Source organism: Ambystoma mexicanum, chromosome 5q (genome assembly GCF_040938575.1).
Source record: "Ambystoma mexicanum isolate Mex_15411 chromosome 5q, UKY_AmexF1_1, whole genome shotgun sequence".
Lineage (NCBI taxonomy): Eukaryota > Metazoa > Chordata > Amphibia > Caudata > Ambystomatidae > Ambystoma > Ambystoma mexicanum.
In genome coordinates this window covers 345,755,360-345,769,182 of record NC_090933.1, presented here as the reverse complement: position 1 = coordinate 345,769,182, position 13,823 = coordinate 345,755,360, and the positions used below count along the sequence as shown (strand labels likewise).

Genomic DNA, 13,823 nt, shown 5'->3' with positions numbered 1-13,823 from the left:
CAACCTTGCGTCACTTTAAAAAAATGTTGGCTTTGCAGGCTTCAATGCCTGGGCACCTACCATTTGGAACTCAAATGTAATATTGTGGTTGTATAATGTAATGCTTTAGGTAGTGTAATTAACTCATTTTTATGTTGCTTTCACACTTGGATTCCATTTTATTTTACTGAGGCATATACATATCCTGTATAGGCTAAAAGTGAAGGCAACACTCATTTCAAAATTAGCCTGTTAGGATTGGGGGTGGGGAGGTCCGAGCAATGTACAGGATTGTCCTACATACCACACTAAACTGATTCCCCATTGAGTGGAAACTATTTGCTTTATTTGGCAACTTATTTCATTCGTCTATAACCAGTATCAGACATGAAGTCAAAAGCTGTTGTCTAATCCGAATAACTCTTCAAGAGCATACACATTTTAGAGTGTTCGTTGTTTTTAACAGTGAAATGTGTTGAGCTTGATTACATGTGGGTGAGTTGACAAGGTGACAACGCCAAATCTTCATATCCCCATTGAAAATTTAAGCTTAGCAGTAGACCGTGACCCAAATGAGTAGAGAATCAGTACACCTGGATATTTTTAAAATCTAATTTCCGGTAGGATAGGAATGTATTGCAGTCAATTTCAGGGGAATTGTGTTAGAAATTGAATTTGGGAAATTGCAAGCCAACTTGTCAGCATACTTTTTAAATTTGGATGGTACTTTTCCCCTTATTTTATACATCTTAGAGTCCTTTCTTTTTCCCCATATATTGTGCTCATTACGTTCACCCCTCCCCCTTCAGTTCCCCATTCCCATTTCTTGGTTAGCTTTCTCATCTTGAATATGTATCTCTTATGGGGAAGTCTGTGCTTCCTCCATTCGGTGTGTAAAGTACCTTCTTTCTCTGTGTTAGGTGTCTGCGATTCCTCCTTTCTTCCTTTCTCTGCCACTTTCTGCTTTGCTTCATCACTTAAGGTTTCTTCTGTGGTCTTCCATTCCCCTTCTTTGTTTTTTTCCCTTCTTTCCATCCCTTAGTCTCATCTCCCCCATTCCTTATCCGATTTTCCTCCATTTCCATGCTGTACCTCTGAGCATTAGGACACAAATTATATTTTGGTCCAGAAATAAGGACACATTCTACTTTGATTTTACTGTTTGTCCTCATCTTCCATAACCCCTGACCTCTTCATTCCGCAATCTTTCATTATTATTGTTGGTGGTATTTTGTGTATTGTAGACTTTCAGACAAGTCTCCACTGATCAATAAAACAGAAAAGGCACTTAATGTAAGTAACCTTTTCCTCAGCCAACTGATTCTATTAATGTTAGGCTATTACCTTTACATGGTAATTGCTGCATCCTTAAGCATATAAAGCATGTTTATAGAGTGAAGGATTGTGTCATTCGATTTACTTTGTTGTGTAATTGACATGGTATCCTCAAAATTCTTGACGCTTTTGGCTGTAAATCGTGGTATCATTTCAGGTAATATATTTTCTGAAAAGTTCACTAATTATCTTGCCACTAAAAGTTTTTGTTTGTTCTTGTGCCAATTGTTTCAACTAAGACCACCACAATTCTGTTTCCAGCCAACAGAAACTTATTCTCCGCAATAACTCTTCATCTTTAACTCAGAATTTACGTCTGCTGATCAAAGGTCAAGATCAAGATTGCTTTCAGGTTGGTTAAATTCACATTGCAATGTGCAACTAATTTAAGAAATGTGTATATTCTTTGTAAATTATCTGCATTTTTTTTGTAGTTTGAGTTTCATTGAATAAAATTAACACAATATGGCAGCAAATATATAAATAATGAATGAAGAAAAACATCAAAACAGAACAAAGAAGCAATGAAGGAAGTCAGAGGTGGACAAGCTAAAATAAAATACATAACATTGCTCTCATACTCTATTGGCATTGCAAACACAGGTTTCCTTTATGAGATTTTTATTTTAAACAAGAACTGTAACACAGGTCCAGGAAAGTTGAAAAAGTGCATGATGCGAACTTAATTATATATTTAGTATTTATAGGCATGCTTGCTTACAAATCTGCTGTGGTCTGCAGCAAATAACCACGCTTGAGACCTTTATATGTACCAAGGGTGTTTATTTTGTATAACATAAACAGCTTTGCTGAGAGATGTCTCAGGAAATCTTTAGGGCTAATTTGGTTCCTGGGGAAGCTTGCCGTTGGTGCTGTCACTCTCGCTTTATCTCCTGCTAGTTCCCACCTCCCCCAGCCCAATTGTCCGTAACAGGGTGTTGGGATTAACACCAGTTGACACCTGTCTCTATTTTGTTCATCCTTAGACCACTGGTGGTTTTCCTGAGTCAATGGTTGACTTACTCCCTAGGGGCCTTTTGACTTTACCTCTCCTAGACACGCTTAGTATTCTAGGGAAGTTGAGGATGGTGCCTTCTTCCAACCAGGACCCAGCTTCTTGGCACACACACATAGCTTCACATGACCCTCTCCTACTCTGGGTCTCATGATGTTCTCCTCCCACCACACTACTATTCCTCTAATCTTAAACTCTACCTCCCCCCCTTTGATGTTACCTCTTCCTACTTTTACTCCCCCTTCTTTCTAATCCTCCAGTCACTACTTCATTACCACTTTACGGCCTCCTTTATCTTCTCTCTCATTCGTTCTCAACTTTGTCACCACTGCCTCTTTACTAGTACCTCTACAGTCTTACCACTACTCTTACTCCACTAGCACCTCTCGCTACTACTTCTCTTCTCCTCTGCCACTTCCACTACCTCTCCTCCTGCTGCTTCTCAATACTATTGCTTCAGTGAATAACCTTTCTCCTGCAGATTCCTCCTCAGATATCCATTCCATGGTCGGCTGCTCTGAAAACTTTTTGACAGGGGGCGTAGTGCACCTCGACTCGGTTGTCGATCCGTCTTGCCTCGATGCATTGGTCGTCAACTCCAAGCGTGATGTTGGTCATCGTACACATACTGCATCACTACGCCCCTGTACCCTGGTTCCTTTTTTCCACGCACTGAGCACGCTGCTCGAGGAACAACTCTCACAAGAATCTTTACAAACTATGTATTCACGATTTCAAAACCATGTCCACTGCCAAGGTGCCGGGCTGCAAGTGCTGTAGAGACTTCTGTTCCAAAATGTCCTTTACGTACCCACTCAGCGTCTGCGTGTGGTGCCTTGGTGTCAGTCACTTTACAGAGGACTGTGGCTCCTGTAGGAAGATTAACCCAAAATCTATGCTAGAGAGCGCTGTGAAACTCGCAGGTGACCGGCCTCCATCTAAGTCTCCAGCATGCTCAATCGCCTAGTCTGAGCTCAATATGGAGGGGCCTAGTCCTACAAAAGAGGATAGGCATCGGAAGAAAGAGGTCAGGCTCTCACTCCTCTTCCTCCCTTAAAAAGAAAGTGTTGAGGATGCAGGCATGGCTCCTACTCGTCGGATGAGCCCGGTAAGTCGTCGGCAGGGTCTACCTGCAAGCCAGAGTTGGAGGCCTTCAAAGAGCAGATGCTCGAAATGTTGCAAAAAGCGAATGCGGGTACAGGTGATCCCTCGAAGCAGCAGGCATTGTTGGCTCCATTGTTGCCCGATCACCCCATCCCCAAGCTGACCATCGTGAAGTCATCATCAAAGCCCTCTGGGTCGCCGCTGAGTCTGGCTAGTACTGCCTGGCACCAATGATGACCAGTGTGCCCCAGGCGCTCACCAGTCTTTCCACACCGGTTGATGCCGGACCATCAGTATCAGTGCCAGTAGCCGAACATTCATATGTCCCGACCAGATGTTGTGTGGCTTCGACCCTGCTTTTGCAGGTGCTGGAGGCAGTGACTTTCGCTGATCAGGTGGATTTAGTCTCCTTAGCTTAGGGCCTGCATGATGTGAGTGGACTGGACACCGCTCCTGATTTGGAGATGCAGCAGGCTCACCCTTATGGGCATGCAAATGCCAAGTACTGTGCCACAGTGTATAGGGTGGTGGGTACCGTAGGTTGAAGTTCCCCAGCCAGACCTTTGTCAGGCTACAATCTCACAGACCTTTTGGAGGAAGGACCCTTTACTGAGATGGCCATGCCATTGAATGTGGCTGAGGTCAAGCACCGATCCCCAGTGAATTCGGGCTTCACAAAGAAGTACAGGCCGGCAAGGGGAGACCAAGTTTCTCTCCACTCACCCGAGGCCAGAGGGATTGGTGGTGCAGGTGGCCACTGTTAATACTAGGCCAGCCACAGCTATACTCCTATGGATAGGGAAGGAAAAATGTTCACGGCCTAGCTTAGAAGGTGTTCTTTTCAGGCAGTATGGCCCTTAAGGTGGTTAACTCGTCCTGCACGTTCACAAAGTACTCGCTTGGCTTTTGGAGGGCTACCAGGGTAGCCATTCAGTACATTCCCGAATGGGAGATGCAGTAGGGCTTACAAAGAATTGTGGTTGATGGTTCGGAGGTGGGCCCAGCAGTCGTTGCAGATGGGCCTGGATGTCGCAGATTGCATCAGAAGATGTATGGAGGTGGCCACCAGAGGGCGTGCGGATGAGTTCCTCTCCAGCGTGAGCTCCCGTCCCGAGGTCCCGAAAAGTGGAATGAGCCCCCACTTTTGGACCCCCTCCCCCCCGGGGTTAAAACTCGAGACAAAGGTTTATGAAGGTAACGACCATACATGGGAGAAAACCCGGGTGAAAACGACCCAAGCTTCCAGTAAATATCGCCAAGAACCCGTGGCGGCGAAAACGAAACTGGATTTGGCCTTGGTGCGGCCCGGAACTTCTACCCGGCCGGGAGCGACTGCTGCGCAGACACCAAGAGGAGTATGCATCGGAGGCTGAGCCCCCACATCTACACGACGCCACTCCTGGATGCGAGGACCCGGCAGAACAATCGATGGCCCGCAATAGCGAAGAAAGGGTCTGAGACAAACCAGGCGGTGTGAAGCCGGACACCCTGTGGGGACAACGGAGGCACGGGCCCTGTGCTCACTCTTCCGCCGTGACGTATTCCTGCGGAGGGATTAGTTTGCCTCCCTCTGCAAGGAGCGCGAACCAAGAGAAGTAAGTGATTCCCATTGGCCACCCCCCCCCTCGCTTGGCCGTAATACACAGAACCCCTAGCCCGAATCTGCGACAGTTGATTGCGGCCTTGCCTACGCCCTGGGGGACCTGCGAAACTGAACATAGGCAATGCGTCACCTTCCAGACGCGGGTTGTCCGCGGGGCTTCTTGATAGTTAGCCCAATCGACACTATTGTGCCCTCCAGGGGTACCTGAAGAGCTTGACTCTCCCTAAAAGTGGCAACGACGGTGTGGGCACACAATGGGTGCACTTCGCGTCTGATCTACCACAGATGATAAGGTCCTTGCTCAGACTGTAAAAAAATACACATCTCCCCCACAGAGGGAAAGGCCCCCGGAGACACTCTCAAAACGGCCCGTCTCGGCCAGAAACTGAAGTAAAAAATAAGAAGGAAAAAATTGGACTAGGGGCGTGTGCCTCCTCTGTGGTACCGGGTACTCGAGCACCTGCACTCACGATACGTTGAAACTGCAAACATCAGGCGCATGAACGCCCGCCAGAAACTTGCCATATATGCATACCGATCAGCACCGCAAATTGACGCGGGCCCCACAATGGCCACATCATCAACTGCTGGCGCAGAGACCGCCGTGACAAAAGGAGATATTGCAGATTTACTGGCTGAAAAAAGGAAGATTGGAGCCAGCATAGGAGGAAAAATCGATAAACTCACACAGCGCCTTGACAACACAGAGGACAGGGTTGAAGGTGTTGAGAACAATCGGGCCTCAATTGATGTCTTGGAAACACAGCTCACCCACAGAATAACTAAATTAGAAAGAAGAGAGCAAGAATTCAAACTTAAGATGGATGATTTGGAGAATCGCGAAAGACGAAACAATCTACGCTTTTTTGGGATTCCTGAGAAGGAAGGGGAAACGGAGGAGGACCTAAAAACGACCCTTCATGACATCAAGCTCCTGGTTGCGGATGACAACATTGATGAACCCAAAACAGAACGCATTCACAGAGCAGGAGGCCCACCTGGAGGCCCGAGATCGGTGCTGGCAAGATTTCACCGGTATCAAGACATGATGAGAGTGTTGGAAAAGGTGTGGAGACACCATCACCCTGAGTGGAGCCCAAATATCGATATATCAGGACCTCTCCGCCCTGACATTAGCCCTGAGGAAAATGTGCAAACCACTCACGACGTGGCTTAAATCTCGGGACACGCGCTACAGGTGGGGATATCCCTTTTCTCTCTCCTTCGAACATAAACGCACGAAGATCAGGTTGAGCTCTGAACAGCAGATCAAGGATTGCATCGCTGATTTACTAGGCCCGCAGGATTGCGAGGAATCCCGTGACCGTCCTCCTAGGGATGGGACGGAATGGCAGACACAAGGCCCGAAGAGGAGGAAGGTGAAAGGTTCGAGGAAATATCGCAGAGGAAACGGCTCTCCGTAGGGGGGCGGTTGAGCCTCCATAAGTATGGTACTCTTTGCTTGAATTGACATTTGATAAAGGGACAACATGGTTGATGCGATTGAAACCTGCACTTATCTTGCAGAATTGGGCTCACTCTAGGGGGAGGTTCCTGGGGGCTCATTAGTTATATTGATGTTTATTCTACGAGGGGACCGTGGGGTAACGATCTCCACTGGTGGTTCGGTCTAGGGCTAGTGAATCTAACTTAGCCCGATCGGATGCCACCGAACTCGGGTAGAAGGAATGGGGGGTTTGTGGGGGTGTGGGGGGACTAAGGCACGTGCTGAATCAAGTGCAACGGTCATGTGGTTGTTTCGATACCAAGGAACTGAGTTACAATGGTCACAGAATATGTATGGTCTAAGATTCTGTTACGATGACCGCTGAATCACATTTCAGGGGTGCCATAGGGTGGGAACGTTGAATGTCAAAGGTCTCAATTCACCAACGAAGAGATCACTTGTCTTTAGAGAATTTCGCAGATCAAAAATTAATATCCTTCTATTGCAGGAAACTAAATATATGAAAGGAGAGGAGAGGGTGGTCCTGGGGAGGCGTTCCGGGATGGAGTTCTGGGGTTCGGGACAGTTGAGGAGGGGAGGAGTGGGAATTCTCATTAGGAAGGGGTTAGACTTCAAGATCTCAAAGGTTTGGTCAGATGTTGAGGGCCGTGCCCTGCTGGTTTCGGGGCCCATTGGGAATGTGTCCAGCACGATTGCCACGATTTACTCCCCCAATGTAGGGCAAGTTAGATTTCTCTCCAAAACAATTCCTAAGATTATGCTAGAGTCAACAGGTCATGTCATCCTTGGGGGAGATTTTAATACATGGACTGATCCCATGTTGGATTGGAAACCTGGTAATCCAGAAACACGTGATAAACTCGGATGGAGATCACGCTCAATTCAGGTCAATGGTGGAACTGTATGGACTGACTGATGTGTGGAGACAAATGCACCCTACAGAGAGAGCTTGCACCTTCTTTTCAGCCCCACACAATACACTCAACCGCATTGACCACCTCTACTTCTCAAGAGATCTATGCGGTACGACCTCACACACGGAAATCACTCCAATCACATGGTCTGATCATGACATGGTGATCGCTGACATGGTATGAGAGTCCTTGTCAGTCAGAGGTGGGAAATGGAGATGCAATGAAACCCTATGGAAAGACCCAGTCTTTAAATCGGAAATGGAAACGGAGATCGCCGAATACTTTCGATTGAATGACACTGGGGAGGTCTCTAAACAGGGGGTCTGGGATGCGGGCAAGGCGACCTGGAGGGGTATCCTTGTGAGGGAGGGAGTCAACAAGAAAAGAGAGGGCTCTGATCGAAAATAGACTCCGCAGGGAAATCACTCAACTAGAAAATGAGGCGAGGGATGGGGATGTGCTAAACCGTGAAAAAGCCAGCCAAGCAGGGAAAAAAAGGGAGGAAATCCGCCTCCTGGAACATGACCAAATAACACGCAAACTCCTCTTCCTCAAACAAAAGTTTTATGAGAAAGGAGACAAGGCGGACGCGTTGCTGGCGGCCAGGCTGCGAGCACAACAAGCAGAACGCAGATTGCAGGAAATGGTTGACGGAGGACCCAGCACAGCGATAAGTAGGACCACCAGTCCCGAAGCCTTTGCAGATTTTTATGAAGCCCTGTACACCCCAGAGACGGAACCGGACCCGTCCGGCATTCGCTCCTACTTGTCTGACATTGATATGCCCAAATTGTCATGCAATGAGTCTGAGGCCCTGGACGCCCCCGTAACTGAGGAGGAGATTCAGGAGGCCATAAAACGACTAACACTAGGTAAATCCCTGGGCGAGGATGGGTACACTGCAGGTTTTTAGAAGACATTTGCCACACAGCTTACGCCCTTCCTAGTCGAATTATTTAATGAAATCCTAGAGACCGGGAAACCTCCAGACTCATTTGTTAAAGCACTCATAACTGTCATCCCGAAAGAAGGGAGAGAACCCAAAAAATGTGGATCATATCGCCCCATTTCCCTGATCAACATAGACGCGAAGATATACACAAGGGTCCTGGCCGCTAGAATTGAGTCATTCATGCCCCGCCTCATCCACCCCGACCAGGTTGTCTTTATATTGGGTCGCCAGGGTGCAGACACAATGCGTAAGACCCTGCACCTGATACATGTCTCCCACAATTTGGACACTGACCCCTCATTATTTTCCATCTACGCAGAAAAAGCGTTCGATAGGGTTGACTGGGACTTCCTAATGGGAGTCCTTTGCAAGATTGGAATGGGCCCTAGACTTAGGAAGGGAATGCATGCAGTCTACGCGAGGCCCACAGCCTCGGTATTCGTAAATGGGACATATTCCAGGTGGTTTCGGTTGAAGCGAGGAACCCGACAGGGATGCACACTCTCGGCTATCTTGTTTGCCTTATCGCTTGAACCACTGGCACATAAAATACGATCAGACACCAGCATAGAAGGGATGCACCTGCTGGCATTATATGCTGATGACATACTCCTTCATGTGGTCAACCCCTCTAGATCCATTCCGCAAGCTATATCCCTCCTTGAAGAATATGGCCAGTTCTCCAGCATGGGGTCTGGCATGGATTCACATGCTCATGAATATTCCCCGTCGTCAGGCTGGGAATCCTCGGTAAAGAAAAAACCAGTATCAGTTTCGTTTCTGATCTGTCTTTCGTAGTAATAACCAATCACTGGTCTCTGCGTCATACTGACCACAGCCAATGACTGCCCTCTACCTAAGCACCGCCTCTGGCAGCCATCTTCAGATTTTTACCGCACGTTCATGTGTTGGGATCCTCGTGCTATTGCTCTCGAGCGTTAGTGCTATTTTTCGCGCTTTTTCACAAAAAACTTCGATTCTTTCGGTCAAAAGAGCCTCAAGCTCCACCGATCCTACATCCGATCAACGGGGACCCGTGTCGGATTCATCTGTGCCCCTCAAGGGTGAAGATTTCGTCGAGCTACGCTTCGGAGGACTTCAGAAGCTTCTCAGGCCCGGTCTCGGAGATGGCCCAGGAGAAGGGAAGCTCGACGCCCGGAAAGCTGTTCAGGGTCTGCCCTGGATGCCAGCTGCAGAACGTCTTCAAGGAGGACGAACACTCTTTCTGCCTTTACTGCCTTCATGAGGACAAGACGCACGTGGAGAAGGACTGTGCGTTTTGCGGCAACATGTCGGAACGGACCATGAAGGACCGCCATCAACGTCTCGCCAACTGGCTGGAGGGTAAGAGCCCGTCTGGCGAGAAGAAGAAGAAATCCGAGCGGTCTTCTAAGACCTTTGAGGGCGCCCCGGCGACGGGGGCCCAACATAAGGCCAAGCACCGCGAGTCCGCTGGCACCGGGAGCGCCGAACGGTCGGGCTCTACGGGCGCCAGGCAGGGCGCACCCTCCCCGGCACCATCAACCACGAGCCAACGCTCTGGGTCGGGTAAGAGGAAGGCCGAGCACCCGGCGAAGCTCCTGGAGAGGCCCCGGTCGAGCTCTAAGGCAGAGGAGGAGCGTGGCAGTGCCCCCTCCCTCAAGGATAAGGCGGTGAGCGCACCTAAGGTGGTGAAGGCCTTGATCCATCCGACCAAGCCCTCTATCGAAACGGTCGCGGCGGCCCTGGCTCAGCCTGTGGTGGCTACACCAGTGGTGGCGACCTCAGGGCCCAGAATCTCCCTGCCTCCGCGGAGGGAGTCTTCCTTTGTGCCCATCGATAGGACCCCCGTGAAACCCTCCGTGGGGAAGAAGAAGGGGGGGCAGGGCGTCGTCGTAGATTCGGCCTCAACCTCAGAAGAGGAGCTGATCGAGGTCTTAAGCCACGGCCTAGGCGTGGAAGAAGGCCAGCCCGTCGGAATGGACCCCGACGCAGGTGACGACGACATCGTCGAGGATACCGACGGGGCCCCTGCTCGCCCGTCGGATTCCCCTCTGCCAGCGCCGCAAAACAACTCGGCGGCCATTTTGTTGGCCATACAGTCCTTATGCTCCGAGATAAGGACGAGGCTACCGTTACCGACGGAGGAACCTCTCCCGTCGGGGGATCCAGAACCGGGACCTTCTGGTGTTCCCCCCACCAAGAAAAGAAGGATCCATCCACCACCTCCTTTTCAACCGTCGCGCCCCGTCCAGCCCTCCTCCCCGTCCACCCGAGGGGATGATACGGGGACTGACACGGCAGCGACGGGTACGGACGACGAGGATTTTCCGTCGTCGCCTTCCACCAGGGCTTCTCCGCCCGACGAGATCGGATCTTTCCACTCCATGATCTCCAGGGCTTCCGAGCTTTTCCAACTCTGCCCTGAGGAGAAGAAAAAGGAAGGCTTCCTTTATCAGCGGCGCGAGGCCAAGAGGAAGACGGTCCTCGCAGTGCCTCTGTTGGACGACATTTGGGATGAGGGCCTTTCCCTCCTCAAGAACCCTTGCACGACGCCAGCTAGAAGAGACCGGTACGAGAAAAAGTACCGGGTCCCGGACACGGCCCCCCTATGCCTCCGGGCGCAGCCTACCCCGGACTCCGTCGTCTCCGCGGCAGCCAGGAAGAAAGCGGGGGGGGTGCGGCCTCCACATCAACTTCCCCGCCGGACGGCGAGGGAAAGAAATTGGATGCTATGGGACGTAGAGTCATCTCGTCGGCAGCGACGACGATTAAAGCGGCCAACGCCTTGGCTATCGTGGCCCGCTACGACAGGGAGCTCTGGTACAAGATAGCTCCCCTGCTGGATTTTCTGCTGGACGACAAGAGGGCGGAGGCCCTTGAGATCCTGCAGGAAGGTGAGGTGGCGTCGGACCACGCCATCACCGTGGCGACGGACATCGCCGACACTGGGTTCCGCCAGCTGGGCAACGGCGTTTGCCTTCGACGTCGTGGATGGCTCAAAGCTACAGACTTTCGGCAGGACGTCCAGACCAGAGTCCTGGACATGCCCTTCGACGGGAACAACCTGTTTGGGAAGACAGTGGACGATTCCCTTCAGGCCATCAAGGCGGATACTGAGACGGCCAGGGCCCTTGGAGTCCTGCAGCAACGACGAACGCCCTTTCGGAGCGGCGGAGGCAAGGGCGCCTCCAAAGGTTCCGGCGGCGGTTTCGCTTCCTACCGTCAAGCGGCCCGCTCGTCGTCGCAAGAGGCCTACAGAGGACGAGGCAAGTCTAGCGGACCCCGCCGTCGTCGCCAAGGAGGTCAAGGCGGCAAGGCCGCGTCCAAGCAGGATTGAACCGGCCGTGGGGTCGGGCCCCCACCGAAGCACCCCGGTGGGAGGCCGGCTGGCGGGCTTCGTCAGCGTGTGGGAGTCCATCTCCACCGACCGTTGGGTGCTGGACGCCCTGGCCCGGGGCCACGCGCTCGAGTTTCAAAGAAGGTGCCCGCGCGTCCCCCCCGTGGCCAGGAAAGAACTTCACGTCCCTCAACTTCTCCTGGAGGTAAAGGCGATGCTCAGAAAGGGCGCCATCGAACTCGTCCCAAAGAGGCTTCGGGGCTCCGGAGTCTACTCGCGATACTTCCTCGTGAAGAAGAAGACGGGAGGATGGCGCCCCATCCTAGACCTGCGACGTCTGAACAAGTTCATCAAGGCGCAGAAGTTCCGGATGGTCACCCTCCAGCACGTCCTGGGTCAGCTGGAGGAAGGAGACTTCCTATCGTCGTTGGATTTGGAGGATGCCTACTTCCACATTCCCATCCTAAAGGGGCACCGAAAATTCCTCAGATTCGTGGTCCAAGGGCGTCATTACCAGTTCAAAGCCCTCCCCTTCGGACTACGGTCGGCACCCAGGGTATTCACCAAGTGCCTCGCACCGGTGGCGGCGCAGCTGCGCCGCGAGGGGATTCACGTCTACCCCTACCTGGACGACTGGCTCATCCGCGCCAAGACGAGGGAGCTCGCCGTGGTCCACACGGCAAGGACCGTCCAACTCCTCACGGACATGGGATTCTCCGTGAACTACGCCAAATCCCACCTGGTGCCCGCGCAAGTCGCACTGTTTCTGGGAGCGAGGCTCGACACAGTGTCCCTTCTGGCCTCCCCGTCGGAGGAGAGGACCAGGACCATCTTGGGCAAGGTGCAACGGATGTTGGTGGCCGACGCGGCCAAGGTGAGGTCCATCAAGTCCCTCCTCGGGATGATGTCTTCCTGCATCTACCTCATTCCCATGTGCAGGCTCCGGATGCGCCCGTTGCAAGAATTCCTGGATGCGCGCTGGATCCAGACGACGGGCAGTTTCGAGGAAAGGATCAAGCTCGACGAGAGTTTCCGACGAGCGATACGGTGGTGGGGCACCCGCGCGCATCTGACGGCGGGCATGGACTTCCAGACCCCAGCCCACCAGGAGACTGTGACCACGGATGCCTCCCTGGAAGGGTGGGGAGCGCACACCGAAAATCTGCACGCAAGGGGACTCTGGCTCCCGACGGAGAAGTCCCTGCATATCAACGTCTTGGAGCTACGTGCAGTGTTTTGGGCCCTCAGGTCCTTCCTTCCGTCCCTCAAGGGCAAGGTGGTGAGGATCTTCACCGACAACACCACCACCATGTTTTACATCAGGAAACAGGGCGGAACCAGGTCCCCAGCGCTGTCCAAGGAGGCGCAGGACCTGTGGCATTGGGCCGTCGCCCAAGGGATTTTTCTGGTACCGTTTCATCTGGCAGGGATAAAAAACACCATCGCCGACTCACTCAGCAGGGAGCTGCGCTCGTGCCACGAGTGGGAACTACGGCAGGATCTGGTGGATCGCCTCTTCCGACGGTGGGGCACACCCCAGATTGACCTGTTCGCGACGGCAACGAACACCAAGTGCCGGAGGTTCGCCAGCAGGTTTCCCCAGACGAGGAGCATGGGCGATGCTTTCTCGTTCCCCTGGGAGGGCCTGTTCCTCTACGCGTTCCCTCCCTTGCCTCTGCTAATCCGGCTCGTCAACCAGCTCAAGAGGTCACGGTGCAGGATGATCCTCGTCGCACCTGCGTGGCCGAGGCAGATATGGTTCCCGGACCTTCTGGACTTGTCAGCGTCCCCGCCGATCAAGCTGCCGGCGGACGCGGATCTACTCTCCAGGGAAGGAGGCGCCATCCTCCACCACGACCCGAAGTCGCTGAACTTGCAGGCCTGGCTCCTGCAGCGCTAGAGTTTGGAGGATACGACATACCGGCCGATTGCAGAGAGGTTCTTGCAAAGGCCAGGGCGTCCTCGACTCTTAAATGCTACGGACACAAATGGAAGAGGTTCTCTGTCTGGTGCCACGCACAGAAGATTAACCCTCTACGGATTACGGCTCCCCAAGTACTGCCGTACCTGCTGACGCTGGCCAAAGCTGGTCTGGCACACGCGTCCATCAAGATTCATCTTGCTGCGATCTCCC

At 52.1% G+C, this 13,823-nt stretch overlaps 1 protein-coding gene across 5 annotated transcripts in view; it reads left to right on the top strand.

Annotated features, from left to right (window-relative positions):
• CEP192 (centrosomal protein 192) overlaps positions 1–13,823 on the top strand; it is a 2,773,731-nt gene that overhangs the window by 1,890,296 nt on the left and 869,612 nt on the right. For all 5 annotated transcript variants that reach the window (XM_069620824.1, XM_069620822.1, XM_069620821.1 and 2 more), the window contains one exon: positions 1,576–1,666. In XM_069620824.1, the coding sequence (XP_069476925.1) occupies positions 1,576–1,666 (91 nt within the window). The remainder of the gene's footprint in view (positions 1–1,575; positions 1,667–13,823) is intronic.